Below are 17,956 nucleotides of genomic sequence, written 5' to 3'. Positions count from 1 at the left end.
ATTGATATTTTATAGCAAAAGAATTAATTGGGTCTAGTTGACGAATATTCATTTTTAAAAATAAATTTTCAAAGTATAAATACATACCAGATGCAACATTTTGGTTAACTTCATAATTTTTATATTTTGTGTATTGATCTTTTTCTTGAAGTAGTACTATTACTGATTTATTAATTAAACAATTACCTTTGTGGTATGTAACTTTCCTTTATTATTGAAATGTACTAAACACAAAAAACAAATAGATTTTTGATGCTTGTTTTTATTAATTGTACTTGCAGCAAGTTCAGATAACTCTTTTGTCAGACAGCATAGTGAATTATCATCTTATTTTAAATGTAATAAATTAATATCGTTTACTTTCCTAGAATTTGTTATTTTTAAAGGATGTACTTGAAATTTTTCTTCGAAAGAATAAACATAAATAAATGTGTTAAGTAAGGTCTTCAATATCAACAGGATTTTTTCCTTCAAGTTCTATAACAAATTCTTTATAATTACTTGTTATACCTGGATTTTTGTATTTCTATTGCTACAGGCCATAGAAAACACTTTTGATCATTGTTTTTTCATTAATACAAGATCAGTTTTCCTTTATTTTTCCAGGTAACTTAATATAAAGTGAATCTCTTAAAGAAACATATCTTTTAACTGTTATCTGTATTCCAATAATTTTATTTAATGTCCGACCAGAATGAAGAGGTAGAAATATAGTCATTTTTGTAAACATATCTCTTTCCCTTTCATAAATTTATTAGATGTATTATTTTCATTAGTAATTCCAAGATTTTAGGCTTGATGTTTGGTTTACAAAACTTGTTGTTTGTCTGCATTGTATTCATAAATTTATTAGATGTATTACTTTCTTTAGTAATTCTAAAATTTTAGGCATGATGTTTCGTTTACAAAACTTGTTACTTGTCTGCATTGTATATTCACCCAAAAATATAATTTATTTTCCACATATTAAATAATTTTAATTTTTCTTCACTTCTTTGATAATTCTTGGCATTGCCGCTTTCAGCAATTTGATAAGGATCAACAGAATTTATAATATTTTCGAAATTTATTACTTGAAAATTTTTTTAATGCTTTTTCATGTAAATAACTTTTAACTGGTTCACTGTTTTTTTGGTTTTCTAGACATCCTTTTATGAAAAAGTGAATTTCATTGTTTCATCTAATTTGTAGTCAGATTATGCCAATTTTCAACTGCTTCTTAATAAGCATTTATTTACAAGAGTAAATAAATTAATGTGTACTTCATTTGCAATATTCTTTTAAATTTTTTAATTTACATAAATCATGAAGTACATATACAAAGAAATTACTTTACTGAAAAATCTTCTAATTTTCTTATACAAATTAAAATTGTCAGCACCATTGATTTTCTGAGGAAATGAATATATTTATATAGAATAACCACATAATTAATTATTGTTCTAATTTATCAGCACCTATCATCATGCAAACATAAATTCGTCAAAGAAAACTAATTTTACATATATTGGAACAGTTTTAAGTTTATTGTTTAGTCTTATCGACAGAAAGCTCGATTTATGTAAAATTTTCATACATCAGTTAGCAATAGCTACTTCGAAAGGATTATCAGAAACACTAACCAAATAAAGTAATTGAAAGCTACATCATTCAAAGAAAAGTTTTATTTATATTTTCAACAAGGACAACTTCTTCAAGATTAAAATTATACTCGACAAATTTATTGATTTTTTTCATTTCTAGATACAAATGCAAATTCATTTGATTGTTTTTTGTATATTTTATGTCTGAGATTACTTACTTGGAATCTATAGTGACTTCGTTTACGTAAAATAACCTTTTAAGGCGTTTTCTAATTCTATTTCTATAGTATTTACTTAATTCTTGTGTAGTAATATAATCACCGAATTGTGTTAAAATGTTTGTGTATCCAGTTTTCGTCATATGACCTTATAATTCTTTTTCTAAATATTGCTTGGTAGCAACATCGTAAACACCAATTGGATCAGTCAATTGTACTATGCTTCTGATTTTAAAAGTAACATAACACTTTATTATGTGGGTAAATTTTCCTTACTTCATTATGTTTTGTTTAATTACTATTCTTTTTTTTGGATCTATTTCGTTATTAATTTTTTTCTACTTCATATGTATTAATTATTGTCTTGTGTTTTATTGTAATACTCCTCGAAATATTTCTTATCAATTTTTCATTCTAAGATTTTTAAATTCTCCATTTTTAATTTTCATTTTATTTACAAAAATATACTTTAACTTAATATAAAATATCTTGAAATTTATAATTACCCAATAATAGTTTTCAAAAGAATAAACATAAGTGACCACAAATAAATTCTTCAAAATTTCGTGTTCTTTGATCATAATAATATAAATCTTTCTTTTTCAAATTTTTTCTCATTGTATATATATCCAAAAAATGAGTAAAAAATAATTTTTAAATATATTGTTAGATTATAATAATAAGTCTATGAGTACCAATATCATGGGAAATTTCTAAATTAACTATGTCACAATCAATATTTTATAATTTATTAGGTAATTCAACAATCACAGCAAAACCTCAAAAACGTTTAATTTTTAATCCTTTAATTTCTTTACAACAGTTCCTTTTTTTCCATTGCTAAATTATGTCTGTTTTGAAACTTCCTGGCAGATTAAAACTGTGTGCCAGACCGAGACTCGAACTCAGAACCTTTGCCTTTCGCGGGCAAGTGGTCTACCAAATGAGCAACTGAAGCACAACTCACAACCCGTCCTCACAGCTTTACTTCGAGTCTCGGTCCGGCACACAGTTTCAATCTGCCAGGAAGTTTCATATCAGTGTATACTCCTCTGCAGAGTGAGAATCTCACTCTATGTCTGTTTTGTCCTTCTAATTGATAATCGTTTTGATTTTTATTTACTATTGCTTTTGCTACACCAGCTACTCAACCAGCTATTATAAAAAAACTAGTTCGTTACGGTACATCAGCCAGAAGGAATGGTAAAAATTCCTGTTTTGTTAATCCAGAATATTTTTTTTAATAACTTGTTCAAGAAATTTGTTTGGAATTCTAATACCTAATTTTACAAGTAAATTTACACCCATGTTTAGGTCATGTTTATTCTTCTCTGCATAAGTTAAATAATTATCAATGCTATTTAACTGATTATTATTTAATATTCTTTTTATTACTATTGTTTTAGTTGCACTACTCAGCAGCAAAGTAAAATCAATTATAAAATTATGCACACATATCGATAAAAAGGTTTCGATATACTTATAAAAATTAAAATTTAAAAATTTATAAACCTATTTGATTTAAAAATATATAACATTATTGTCTTTAACACAATTATTATTTCATTTCTAATATGAATGTTACTGGAGCAACATTCAAGTCAATGAAATAAATATTTACATCTCTAATAGTTATTCCTAAAGCTTGAAATTTATCATCAGTAATAACAAATAAAGGGAACCATCTTTCAAAAGCGATTGGGGCTTTTCCTTAAAAGAAACAATAATACCTTTACCTTGATGGGAACATTCGTTATATTCTAGAAACATTACATTCTATTACCTAAATTAATATTAATATTAAGTAATTCAGTGTTATATTTAGTTTCAGTAATTTGATTATTAAAGCATAATATTTATCCTATGTTATCTCTTTATCCATATGTACTTTAACATCACTTTAAATAAAAATTCTAAGTAAATTTTCATCAGATATCTATATTAACTTTCTTAGCGTGCATTATTTTCTAAATTTAGTAGACGATATTCACCAACTGGATTTGTTATTGTTTCTCCACCACAATTTAAGTTATTATTTTTGATGTAAAATTTGGAGTTTAAAAAGTGTACAAAAACTAATCAATGTGGCTTTTTTCATAGTTTTCGTCTGTTGGAAGATTTAATCCTTCTTTGAGAATTTATAAATCACCCCTTACAAGACTAAGCCAATCATATATCATTAATGAGGTATTATTAGAATACATGAGTTGAAAAGGAGATTATGAACTAAAAATAAGAACTCTAGAAAAAAACATAAAAATAAACATAGAAAACATTCACCAAATTCTATTCAATATCTAGTAATATCACGAAGTGGAGTTTGAAAAATAACATTAACATTTGAATATTATATTTAGCTGCACTATGGAAAACTGAGGTAAAATAAATCATTTATATATTTTTCTAGAAGATTAGATCAAACGAAATACTCATCTGCAAATATGTGAAAGAAATTGAAAGTAATGACAATAAAAAATTGTTACTATCGTACAAAATAATTTATAAATGTATCAATTGAAGTTTATAAAAAAATTCAGTTGTCTTATTTGATGTTTTTATTCTTGAAAATCAAGATTTAGTTAAGGAACACTCTATTAGATCAAGATATAAAGGATAAGATTGTTTTTATTTAGCACAAAAACATTGAAACTTACTAAATGAAAATAGTAAAAGATTATTAAATTTTTTAAAATATTTTTAGACAATATGTCACTAATTTAAATCATATATGTTATGAATTTCTTATTGGTGATTTGAAATACGATGACTTTAAAGAGTTGTGTATGAAATGTGGGAATAATGATAAATTTTGATTTATTTCAATGGATACATGAAAAAAGTAATAAGGAACTTAGAGAAATAAAATTAAAGAATTCCAAAAAATAAAAATAAGTGGTAACAAAAATATCCATCATTAAACATAAACATTAATGTTAAACATAAAACAGCAAAAAAATTAAATTATTTTTATCCTTAATAGACATTACCAAAATATGACCTGGAGGTTGTTAAAAAAGCTAAACGAAATAGAAAACAAAGGAACACTCAAAAGATGGTAAAAACACCCTAGAAACGAATTTGAAAAATATAAAAAAAGGAAATATACCCATTAATGCTACAATCGAAGATAAAGGAAATTAAGTCTTAAAAGCAGCTGAAGAAATTAAAGAATTCATTAGACAAATATATCCTTATTATCATCAAACACATTATTTAGCTGAATTTAATGATATACCACCAATCAGATACTATAATCATACAACATAATAGAAGTATCAAATTTAGTGAATAAATATGAAGAAGATACCAAAGAAAGAAAAATGTTAAATGAAAAACAACCATCAAATACAAAAGAAATTAGTGTTGGTGGATGATTGCTAGAATATGTCAACAAGAAAATATCATCAACAGTGAAGATGCAGTTTTTGGATTAAGACCTGTTAATATATTTAATTTGTTCATGGATTTCTAGAAAAATTTAATGATCATGATTAACAGTGGGTGATAAAACATGACACACCAGACAGATTAACGAGTTGCTACACTAAAATACAAATTACTATGGATAATATGAATAAAATAATTCGTGCTGTCGATTTATCAAACTATGTGGTTGTATTTCATGTAGGAGGTGTACTATATTCTAATAATAATCCAAATAAAATTAATTAGGTTAATGTAGTAATAATAAATATCTGTTAAAAGAAGTCATCAGTGTTTATTTCTCCAAAATATTATGGGTGACTGAAATTCATGCTAAAATTTAAAAAAAAATCCAGAAAGCAATTGAATATATTTGCATGAATGAGATTAGAGATTTCTTTGATTGATTAACAGTTATTTATGGAGTGAAACAGCTAGAAAATAAATTATTGTAATGTAAAAAATGGAACAATGGAATTATTAAAAAATAAAAATAGTGACTTTTCATCAGTAATTGAAAAGGAATAACATATATAATTACATTTTTGAATAATTTAGCTCCAACATTTCCCAAATAAAAAAATATGAAAAATTATTAGTTAATATGTTAGTTAACAAGTTATCATTTGAAATGTATATTCCTGTTTATAATTATTGTGGTCCACAAATAAATTTATGAAAATGACCACCTGGAGGGAAGAAAGGAATAAATCCATCAGATGAAGCTTGTACAAACATGATATTTCTTATACAGGTAATAAATATTTAGAAATAAGATATAAAATATGTAAAGAACTTCATTTAATAATGTATATTGAAGATGTATTCTCTTATCAGGAACAGAACATCCTTTTATTTGTTTATCGATTTTTTAAATTTAACTTTTTTGCCTTTCTGATAAAAGTTGTGTGGGAGAACATATTGTTAATTATGGCAAAATAAAAAGAAAAGAAGATGAAGTACTCCACCCATAAGATATGATTGGTAATTTTTAAGGATTATAAAGAAATTGCATGGGAAGGAGATTTAATTATATTTTTACTTTAAATTCTAACTAGAGGTGCTATTCTTAGATGGTCTGATTAATTGATGGCAAAGTCGAAATTAATGGTACATTTCCAAAAGATAGAAAAATTGTCATCGAAAATAGGAAGATAGAGAACCTATTGTTAAATATGATTCCGATTATGAACTATGATTAAGCAAACAAAGATTAAAAACCTTAAAATAGCAATATCCTTCTTTGAGTTACAATGGAAATTGTCAGACTGAGCTATAAAAATAATCTTGAGTCATTATTCTGCTGAATTTGACATACCTTTTTTGTTTTTATTGAGATTGTTAAATTACAAAAATATAATTTTTCATCAAGATATGTGGACCTTAAATGTGACAAATAAGTTTTTAAAAGCTTATGGTTCATTGTCTGATTTTAAATAAATAACACATTTAAAAGGAGATATTGGTAAAAACCCTTATAATTTTAACACAAATTTATGTTGTAAATGATTCAAAGAAAAAATATGGGGCGAATCAAAAAACAACAATGAAATTCTGTTCTACTTTTAATGATAAAATTCCCGATGATACTTAAGCTTTGATAATTTTATGGAAAAAGGAATTTAGCTTATTATGGTCAATATACAATGTAAAGTGATAATTCAAAAAATATATTTATGTTTTTTGATTATTTAATGAGAAGTCATTAAAAATAATATATAAAAAATGTAATCTTCGAATATTTTTTGTTAAATTATGAGATTCTTTCAATATTTCATGAGAAAAAAAATCGTGATCAATACTTGTATTAGTGTGATGATTCACAAATTTTTGAAAGTTAAAAGAAAAGTGTTTCATTGTTCTGTTAGTTCCTGTATTTGAAACAAATAGTTATTATAATTATAGAATTAATAGTCAAATGTACCTACAGCATAAATTCCTTTAATATTATCAATAGCAATATTATGTTCTATACTTTTTAAATGTTTTGCACTTAAAGTTATTTTAAAATAACAGTGGTAAGTATGACCTTTTCCTGTTTCTCTCTTGGCTTATTTTATCTTCGACCTAAATATTTATGTTAAATCTAAATTCATTCCATATGTTCATCATATTTTCATTGGTTATAATTTATTACATTTTTTTAAATTGAAAAACACATTGAAGCTGGGTTTGGGAGAGCTAATTTATAAGTTTTTTATTTTCTTATGATATGTAAGGGAAAAATTATTAGATTTTAAAAAATTGATAAATTACACATTTCATTGGGTTAAAAAATGAAAAATAAATTTTTATTGTATTTTCAAAAACAGAAAATAAAAATTTTATCAGATTTTTAAAAATTTAAAATAAAGGAATTACTTTTTTTTAATACAAAAATATATGAATTTTATGGGATTCTTTAACAGTGTAAATATTATTCAATGTTAAAAAGTGAAAAAAATATTTTATCAAATTTTTTAAAAAATTTATTAGATTATAAAAAATGGATAATAAAGCGTTTTATTGGGTTTAAAAAACCAAAAAATTGTTGTGAACCGTTTTTGTTTAAAGTATTAATTTTGTGTGTGTGAAATATGTAAATTCTTAGTATTTCTTTATATTCGCTTAAAATTTATAAATTTTCCGACTTTTGTTTCATGGTATTTAGTCAATTTTTAATTAATAATTTGAGTTCAATGGCTGGAGGATAAAGTATATGAATTTTGATCCAAAAATGCTATATTTGTGGTTTCGAGCTCATTTTCTGTTTCTCTTTGTAATCTCACTAATCGTAGGAAACAAAAATCTTGGATGATACTTAACAATCAGAATGCCAAAAAGTTGTGCTGAACAATTCAAACAGCCTTGGAAGGAGAAAACATTTTTTGTGCGAAATCGTGAAGACAGTCCCACAAGATCCAGTTTTGGGCCTACTCCTATTCCTTATTATAGGCTGTCGAGAATCCCACTGAAATTGTGCAGTCACATCAGCAACAAGCATTTATGACCAAAATCTGGGCCAGCATCCTAGGCTACTGTTTGTTAGGGCCTCATATTCTCCCACCTCAGCTCAACAGAGAATCTTATCTTAAGTTCTTAGAGAATACTCTGCCCATTCAACAAGAACATGTACCATTATGAATGTGACAAAAAAAGTGCTTCATGAACAGTGGAGCTGAACTGACAGAGGTGGACCAATTCATTGGCCTCCACGCTCTCCAGACCTAAACCCACTTGACTTGTAGAGACATTTCAACGATTTTGTGCATGCAATCCTGGTACAAGATGTACTGAATTTACATAGCTGTATTATGGAAGGCTGACAAACAGTATGCCATTCTCCAGGGATACATCAGCACACCAGGAATTCAATATGACAGCAGGTTGGTGCATTTATCCTTGCTAACAGAGGACACTTTGAAAATTTCATTATGGAAAGTATTTCATACTGTGCATATAATTATGTTCTCTTCCTACATGTTTCCCATGATTAATGTGTTGAAGAGTTGTAGAAGCTGAGCTCTAACACAGAAATAAAACATTTCCTGGCACTTGCCCACTTTTTTTATTTTAAATATGTGACACCAATTTTAGTGTCTTTTAAGATGAAATAATCAAAATTATGATATATTAAAATTAAAAACAAATCTTGAAAAGTTAAAAAACAATCAAAAGAAATTTTTATGATATTTATTGTCTTAAAATAGTGTTTCACATGTATAAATGTAGAAAAATGAATTGTTTCATGATGTTTTTAATTACAGTAATTAGATTCTTTCTCATTAGGTACTCTGCAGTTTCATGCGGGAACTTGTAACGACCACAACGAACAAAGAGAGGAACAAGCTAGCACAGAACTTGTGAAATAGAAACTTCTTGAATGTCTTCTACATTTGGAAAAACATAAATGTCTGATTCCTTCTGAAACTTTCTCGAAAATGAAGTTTTCACTTTGGAATCTTTTATGGCCAATATTTTTCCTATGAACATTTTCAGAACAACCTGACATTTTCGACTAACATAGTTAAACAGTACAGAAATGAAGTCACCTTCATTTAACTCATCCTCTGAAGTGATAGGTACTGGTGTATTAGTTTCTCTAATTGTGGCATCTGTGTGCTCATTGTATTCGTCAGTTGAAAGATGATCATCTGTGTCATTATCATAGCTCAGATATTTTTCACTCTCTGATCTTAAATTGTCTTCATCAAATGGCTTAGAAGTTGAAGGTAGTAATGGAGCATTAGTGTCACTATTGTCATGAGAGTGTGAGTCATCAAGATCATCCAAATCTACATTTGAAATGCTTTTACCATGTGGAACAGAAAGTCTCTTTCGTCTCACACGAAGTGGCTGTGTCTCCTTTCTGAACAATTGAAGCGAAAATGTATGAAATACATTGTCCAGCGTTTGAGAGTCACCTTTATTTTCAGGAGTTTTGCGAATGAGTTTCAAGATCTGTTGTGGATCGAATGGAAAAATTCCAACTTTCTTGAATCCGCCTTTTAAATCGTGTCTCATTTGGTCATTGTAATTCATAACATTGAGCGTCTTCTTCAGTGGGGCAGGAAATTTGTCCTTCGTAATAGGACCCCGATTCTTCAGCTTCCATTTTTCTAAAACTTTGCACCACTCAGCCTTCAGTGGACAGAAGTAAGCCATGTCAAGAGGTTGGCACAGATGTGTTGAATGGGGTGGCAGTAATATAAATTTAATGTTAGGCTCCCTGCACTTCTGTAAAACATTTATAGAGATATGACTGGACAAGTTATCTCCTATTGCAGCCTTCGGCACTTCTTTGGGCAGCTTTTTCACAGATGGAAGTATGATTCCTTCGAACCAATCTGAAAATATAATTTCATTAAACCAGGAAGTTTTTGAATATCCATAGAGTGCACCTTTTGGGCCGCCCTGCCTCCAAGTATCATACACATGCGATGCACCATAAACTACATAAGGTGGAAGCAGCTCACCACTAGCTTTGCCACAGAATATGACACTAATACCGATACTACTATTTGAACTGTCCATTATACGGTACACACATTTTGATCCTCTTTGGCCAATGACACTTTTAACTCCAGGATCGTCAGTAATGTTGGTTTCGTCATAATTGATTATTGCTTCAGGAGGAATGCCATCTAAACTTTTTTGAAGTTCAGAAAAATATTCTTGCATCATTTTTTGGTCAATTCTAGCACGCGCTCTTTTGATATTCATACACCATCGCTCAGACAGAATTTGCTTGTGTCTTTTTAGGAAAGAAACAATCCAGTCCCGTCCTGGAAGGTTATTATTAAACTTTTTCACTCTTTTTCTGAGCCTTTCTAGATATTGTTTGACAATTGCTCTAATACCATTTAAGTCAAGGGAAAACCCCACTCACTCGCAGTTACCAAATTGTTTACTATGAGGTCTTCCTCATGAGAACTGAGAGAAGTTTGGCCACCGGCTTTCTTGGGTGGAGAGTCTTTTGCTGATGATACCCATCTCTGAATAGAGCTCTTGGGGACACCATACTTATCTGCTCCTTGTCTTACAGACAAAGTTTTAGCTTGAACATCTGTCACAGCTTTTGCAAGATTCTCTGTAACATATCGTTTGTAAGGCCTACCACCAACCTTCCTAATATACTCTCTAGGCATCTGAAACAACATTAATAGTTTTCTTGTAGATATTTAAAGTAATATGTTCTTCAAACTATACTGCAAAACCAAACACATTGATAAACAAGTACACACAGTAATATCAAATGTGATGTAACCTAACATAACCTAACCTAACCCCTTAACCTAACCATAAGACAATAAGCAAATACTAACAATGACTTCAATGTGTATAAGAAACACCAATAACTTCATTTTAATGCGCTTTTGTGCATACAACTCTCTTTAGTTAAGTCTAATTAAAGGTTTCTGCCAATCAACGACATGTCTCAAGTCACCCCAAGTTTGCTGTCATTTTCAAAATCGAAAATTTCAGTCCAAAATATGGGCCTCAATTTTTATCTTTCTGTGGTTATTATGAGAGATAGAAGTGGGGATCTCATTTAAACATTAACCACATTTCCACTATTAATCCATATCAACCAGCAGGCCTTCCTATTTCACTATCATTTTTTGTTAATATTTTGACAATTATCAAATATTTGAAAGTAGTACTTACATTTATATCAAGTTGTTCCCTTCAACCTGAGGACATAAGCACACCATCACATAAATGATAACAATGAGCAAAACACAGTTCTGGCCACCCACTGCTGCCAACGTAATAAAAAACAAAACACTGTCAAAATGTCCCGAGTCACCCCACTGTCCCAAGTCACCCCGTGAGGCATGTTTCCTGAAAGTTTGGCCATACCTTTTGTGTACAACATGAACAACAAGGGTCCCAATACATCTCCCTGAGGCAAATCTAAAGATGTGTGTCTACTATCAAGTAAATTTCCGCACGTCACTTCCAGGAGCTACTTCTGGAAGTTTTTTGACGTGGAAGCAACCCCAGACAGTCGAGTTCTGCAAGTTTCATCAGCCTGAAGAATTTGCACCTACAGGACAGTGGAAACTGTTTAGTCTTCTTGCTGCAGCTTCATTCCAAACTTGTCAGTTGCTGGAAATTTCTCTCGAACATGCAGAAGTTATGTATGCATATTCAGATACGAAAAACCCAGTATCAGTGTCTTAATAGATGTGAGATTTTGAGACAGTACAATTGTTAATACACTGGTGCACAGAACTTCAGGACGAAAGTAACCTTCGCATTATGTTCCACCAAAAGTAAAATACCTCAATAAAACTTGGACCAAACACTGAAAGAACTCATACAGGATAGTACAGAGGTAACTGAAGTAAACACACAATAAGGTGAACAGATATTACACTTTATTTAATGTCAAAAATTACACTGAAGTCACCACGATTTTTGATGGTCCCCTGGACATTACAAAAGGAAAGACACAGTTATTAATAGGATGTGTATTCACTGCAGACAGTAATGCGTGCCCTGTGACGTGTTGCCAAGTTGGTCACAAGTTTGGTGAAAAGTTCTAATGGTAGGTCGTCCATTCCTCCAACCACTATGTTTGACAACTGCTGGGTGGTCTTTGGTGCATGTGGACGTGTTGCAATAAATCTCCCCAATGCACCCCACACATGTGCGACTGGACTTAAGTAGAGGGAACGGGCTGGCCAGTCCATTCGCCATTCCAAGAGCTCCTTCACATGCACAGTTTGGTGCAGCGCGCATTGTCATCCATAAAAATTAAGTCAGGGCTAAATCCATCCTTGAAAACACACACATCAGAAAGGAGTACAGTGTCACAGTAACACTGACTGCTGAGATTTGTGGGTCAATGCTTCCCCACACTGTAACATTTAGACTACCAAAAGGATCACATTTGAGAATTATCCTAAGTTCGTTACATGCTCCCATCTCTTACCATATCAAGGTACACCAGAAATTAGTACTCAGACAGAATATTCTCTCATCCTAGAAGAGCAAGTCACCACATGCCTCATTGGTCTAGCCCCTATGCTCTTGGCACCATCATCAACAGTCAATGTGCGAGTATCAACAGAAGACAACATTGAGCAAAGAGGCCACCACCATGAAGTCTCTTTGCCACTGTGGAGCATGCCTTGCAGTTCTGTTAAATGTGGTTGCAATTGTACCCACTGTTCGAGGTGGGCCTCTTCTTCCCTGTTGCACAATGAAGCAGTCACCTGCTGCTATAGTTGACTGTGTTGGATCACCTCCTCTCGTTTGGATAGCAGTGCCTGTGGTTCAGAGTGCTCTCCACACACTTGAAGCAATGATGTGAGCAATACCAAATTTCTGGGCTACACCCGTCACACATCGTCCTTCTTCCAGTTTCCTGATGACTCTTCCCTCTGTGAAGTCACCCAAATGTGACTTCTGGACTATATTGTCACAAACAACATCACCACGTTAACTGCTCACTAATTGTCGCACAATGTCTTTCCAGTTCCGTCAACTGCCTCTTGTTGCAATGCCAGCCCCATTTAGCGCTATACTCTCGCTGACCTCATACCATGTCCAGCTTTCTGTGCACAACTGATAGACGTCTGGCAACAAGCTACCGCTCTTTCATTCGTTTCCACAGAGTTGTTAAATATGCTATATTACTTTATATATGTCGTTGTTAAATTTTGCAGAGCAGTGTGCGGAGTGCTTCCGTATATGTGGGACACAAAGGATGTGCACTTTAAAAATAGAATTAAGGAAGAGTAATATACAGAAAATATTAGGGGAGACTGTGACACAACTGAGTCTTGAATACGAAAAAAAATCATAATCTTCACACTACCATACGTCCAAGGAAACCGAGGATAATTTGGTATGTGAAACAAATTTTACACTTTACAAATAGCATTTACTACTTTTATTACAAAAGCAATGCATTTCCAGTTTAACATTAAAAACTCAGCGAACATTTAAAGACGTCTGTATTGCCAAATTACTTTTCCTTCTGGCAAAAAGAAGTGATCTAAATTCATTTCTCACTTCCTTGGTTGACTGTGGTCAGTTACGTATGTTTCACGTTCCCATATAATTGTTCTCACCCATCTGTCTTTGCGTTATTCTCTTGGCGTTTGTGAATCTCGAACGTCAGACGTGCGAAGTGACGCATAAAAAGTAATGCGAGACACAAATTACTTTGGAGGTTTTGCTCGATTTTTCTGGGGTTAGAAGGACTGGATTTTGTAGTGCTTGAAACCGTGTGGAAATAAGTCCAAAATAGTTTCCAGAAACATTTCTTGCTCTAGAGAAGCATAACTGAACACCCAGTTTTTCATTGGTTTCCCTCTAAAAGGATAGAGAATCATAATACAGCAAAGCAAATGCATCTTAAGCAACAATGACGATGGTGGCTGTACAGTTCTACCTGGTAATATTCAAGGAATTGTAAACTCAAATTATTTTGCTCAAGGCATTCTAACAGTTTATAACTATTAAGAATTCCCCATCAGACATCCTACCATTTCTGACAACATTGAAGTGCAGAACTGTATAGTCTGGTCTAATCAGTATTAACAACACAATATCGTGGGTGTCATTATGATTAAATCGCACACTGCCTCCTTTCGTAGGAGTGCATGTGACTACATGATTTACATCCATAGCACCGATATAGTTTGGAAAATTCCATCCATTTTCAAAACCATTAGCAATTTGTAACCATTCTTTAACTGTTGAAGCTACCTAACATTATTGAAAATAGCTACTGATCTGAAATTTATCCACATTAATAGAAAGATACATACTACATTATGATATTTATTTCAGGTATCAGATGTAGAAAAGAAGGAAAATGAATGTGACACAGATACTGTTTTCTAGGAAAGAACTATGTTAATGAAACAAAAGTCACAAGAACTTCTTTCCAAACGAATGAAGGTAATCAGGTAAATTCTAATGTTATTGTTAAGAATGCACTAGAAACTGTGCACAAGTCTGCTGATGTATATCAGTTGTTTGGAGACTATGTGCCATCTGAGTTTAGAGCGTTGCCACAAGGATCAAGCAAAAAAAATTACAACACGTAATGCAACAAACAATTTTGTAAGTTTATGCAGAGAATGCCAGCGCTACTGTTTGGATTTCTGACGACAAAAATTACATTTCAACAATGCATAGGTCGTCAGATGAAGTAATTATTTTATCTGATCTCATCGAAATGAAGTTTTCACAAGATAATCGTTTCGTAAATGTTCTGTTTAAGTGGATTGTTTGAGTGAGCTTATGAAATACCATACTACTAACATCTAATTGTTATTCTCTTTACAAACATTCAAATAGAGCCTCACAGCAGTCGAGAACGATGCGAGAAATGATATACATGGGTTCACAGAAGATATATGTGAACGAGTGAAAAGGATCTTCTGAGAATATGGAAATAGAAATGAAGTCCCATTCTTCTTAGCAGAGCGCAGGGGAACGACGTGGGAGACCCGCACCACCGTACTAGGCAAGGTCCTAATGGAGGTGGTTTGCCGTTACCTTCCTCCGACCGTAATGGGAATGAATGATTATGATGATGCCGACACAACACCCAGTTATCTTGGGGCAGGTGAAGATCCGTGACCCCAGTGGGAATCGAACCCAGGATCCTGTGCTCGAGAAGCGAGAACGCTTCCGCGAGACCACGAGCTGCAGACTCTGAGAATATGTAAATTAAAAAAAGTATGTATGTCGTTAATGAAAATAAATAGTTCGTTTGTTTGATACTTTAGTGTTTTATTCTCTTACCTCCTGCTAAAAATCTAAGAGTAATTAAAATGCCATCTCTTGATGAAGTAGCTTGCTACATTATTGTATTCTGTTTCCAAATAGTCGATTATGCAATGGACTAAAGTTGTTCAAAACTTGCTTACAACATTTTCAGAAAGTTTTTAATGTGATCGGTGTCCTCTGCTTTCCGTTCATTCAATAACGTTTCTTGAGAGCTTAAAAATGTACTGGTATACCTCTGCGCCCATATCTGCACCTAAACACGTCTTCTTTCTTAAAATTTTGGTTATTGTCACGATTTTTTGCGATAATAATAATTATAATAATGCAATAACATTCCCGGCTGCTCTGGTTTTTGAGCACTTGCCTATCTCACAACGTGACTCTAGTGCAAACACTTCACACCTGCTTGCGGCAAGTTTCTGAAATAACATTGCCCAAGCGACTAACAGAGGAAAACTTGCGCAAGTTCTTGATCCAAAAGTTACTTGCGGGAATAACTTTGTAGTGGACAAAAGTCTTAAAGCTACTTCTACGTCCGTCGATGACACTCCATCCAAGACAACGAGCTGAATCCTCCCTACCAAGAAATCCTCAATACAGTCACCAATTTCGTTCGCTCCCTGCACGGATGCACTTTCGGTAACAGGTATAGGTGTGATACTAAGTCAAATGCTCATCAGAAGTCAAGAAATACTGCATCTACCTCATTGCATTGATCCATCACCTTCCATACGATACGCGAGGAAGGTGCGAGTTGGGTTTCACATGATCGGTGTTTTCGGATTCCATACTGGTTGACATGGATGAAGTCATTCTGTTCAAGGTATGTCGTTTCAACGGAGCTGCTACCCTTCTTTGTCTTTTGTGGGCTAAAGTACATAAATACTTTTCCTACATTAATTACAACTGCGGTCTTAAACATTCTGCATTTCCTGGCACTTTGTATAACGCGAAGTACACGTCTTCTTTCCCTTAATCACTTATGTGTAAATACAACATCAAACAATTGAAATATCTACTGTGTAATATTTACCGCAACAAATAACAGCGAAAAGCAGACATAACGTCGTCGCTATTAAACGTATCATGGCGCTGTCCGACTGAGCTCGTATTCTAGGTGTTTGTTTCATATGTACTAACCGTCGACCACTAAGAGCTATTTTATCTTCGCTACGATATGTAGTTTATCGGCTCGTGCGTCATGAGCTTTCTTAAAACAGGCGACCTTATTTTATCTGCGAACGCTATGAATCTTTACCGAAAGTCTACAGACGAAGGACACGGTCGAATAATTGTAGTGACATTCCACGTCTACTCCAAGCGACTTTTGTGCCTATCGCGCTTTCTGTTTATCTTCATCCACTGTACAGGCGAAAGCGCGTGAAAAGACTGGAATTAAGTACAAGCTGACTTAGTCTTCCTGGTCCCTCCAATAACTTCAGCTACTGTATATTTCTAGAATAATCACTAAAAACCTATTTATGAAATTTCGTATGTATTTCTGCGATAACTCTTCGCTCACTGGAGTTCGTCAGTACAAATTTGTCAATATTTTCGTAACTTCCATTAAACGTGTATCCATTCAACTAAATATGAATCTCATACTGTGAAGAAGTATTACAAAATATTTTGCACACGAATTTTATTGAAGAGCACTGGTACATATGAGATATGGCGAACCATAAATGTAGACAGGCTAATAACTGGTGGTGCCCACAAAGAGACAGGAATAAGTGACGATAAGTAGTTGCAGCAACTATGTTTACCAAGATGGAAAGAGTTACAAAAACAAAGTAGGAAGAGTAAATAATAATAAATTAATAATGAGTAGCTCGCATCAAATTCTCAAACAATAGCTATAATAGTTCACTGAGCACGTGAAAAAATAGTGGTTCAGATTAAAGCAAGTAGTTGATCCAGGTCTAGAAAAATACGCAAGGAGGTGTTTAGAGATCTAAACGACCACTAGTATGCTTCTGCCTCAGCACCCGGTAGTACTGAGCAAAAAACCCAAGATGAAGGAATCAGCAAATGTTTTACTGGATTAGGAAGATGGGAAAATACTCCTCACACGTCCTCCTGCTCTCCCTTCCGTCATTTATGAGCGACTAACACTCGTACATGAGTTTTATCTCAAGACATGCATGGGTTTGAATCTCAGTGATTGCATTTTTCTCCAATTCTCACTAAATCTGCTATTTTTGTTTTTGTTTTATATTTTGAAGCGTGTGACTGCTTGTGCACCTTGTCATATAGGTATCCATTTTTCTTATGGGTTGTATGTTTGAGCCTCAGAGAAGGCATTTGGTGAGGATTTCTAACAAATGTTGCTTACTTTGGTATTATCCTTGTTTGCACATATGTCATTATTTTACTCCTCATCCATTATTTCCAGATCACTTTGTATCATATCACTTTCTCCACCAGTTTCTCTCTCTCTCTCTTTATTACTCTTTCTCTGTCTACATGTGTGTGTGTGTGTGTGTGTGTGTGTGT

At 32.3% G+C, this 17,956-nt stretch overlaps 1 protein-coding gene across 1 annotated transcript in view; it reads right to left on the bottom strand.

Annotated features, from left to right (window-relative positions):
* LOC124612846 (chymotrypsin-1-like) overlaps window positions 1-16,597 on the bottom strand; it is a 186,831-nt gene extending 170,234 nt beyond the window's left edge. The window contains exon 1 of the mRNA XM_047141274.1: window positions 16,494-16,597. Within this exon, the coding sequence (XP_046997230.1) occupies window positions 16,494-16,590 (97 nt within the window). The 5' untranslated portion in view covers window positions 16,591-16,597. The remainder of the gene's footprint in view (window positions 1-16,493) is intronic.
* Window positions 16,598-17,956: the final 1,359 nt, after the last annotated feature.

The sequence above is a fragment of the Schistocerca americana genome, chromosome 4 (genome assembly GCF_021461395.2).
Source record: "Schistocerca americana isolate TAMUIC-IGC-003095 chromosome 4, iqSchAmer2.1, whole genome shotgun sequence".
Classification (NCBI taxonomy): Eukaryota; Metazoa; Arthropoda; class Insecta; order Orthoptera; family Acrididae; genus Schistocerca; species Schistocerca americana.
This window is presented reverse-complemented; position numbering and strand designations above follow the sequence as displayed.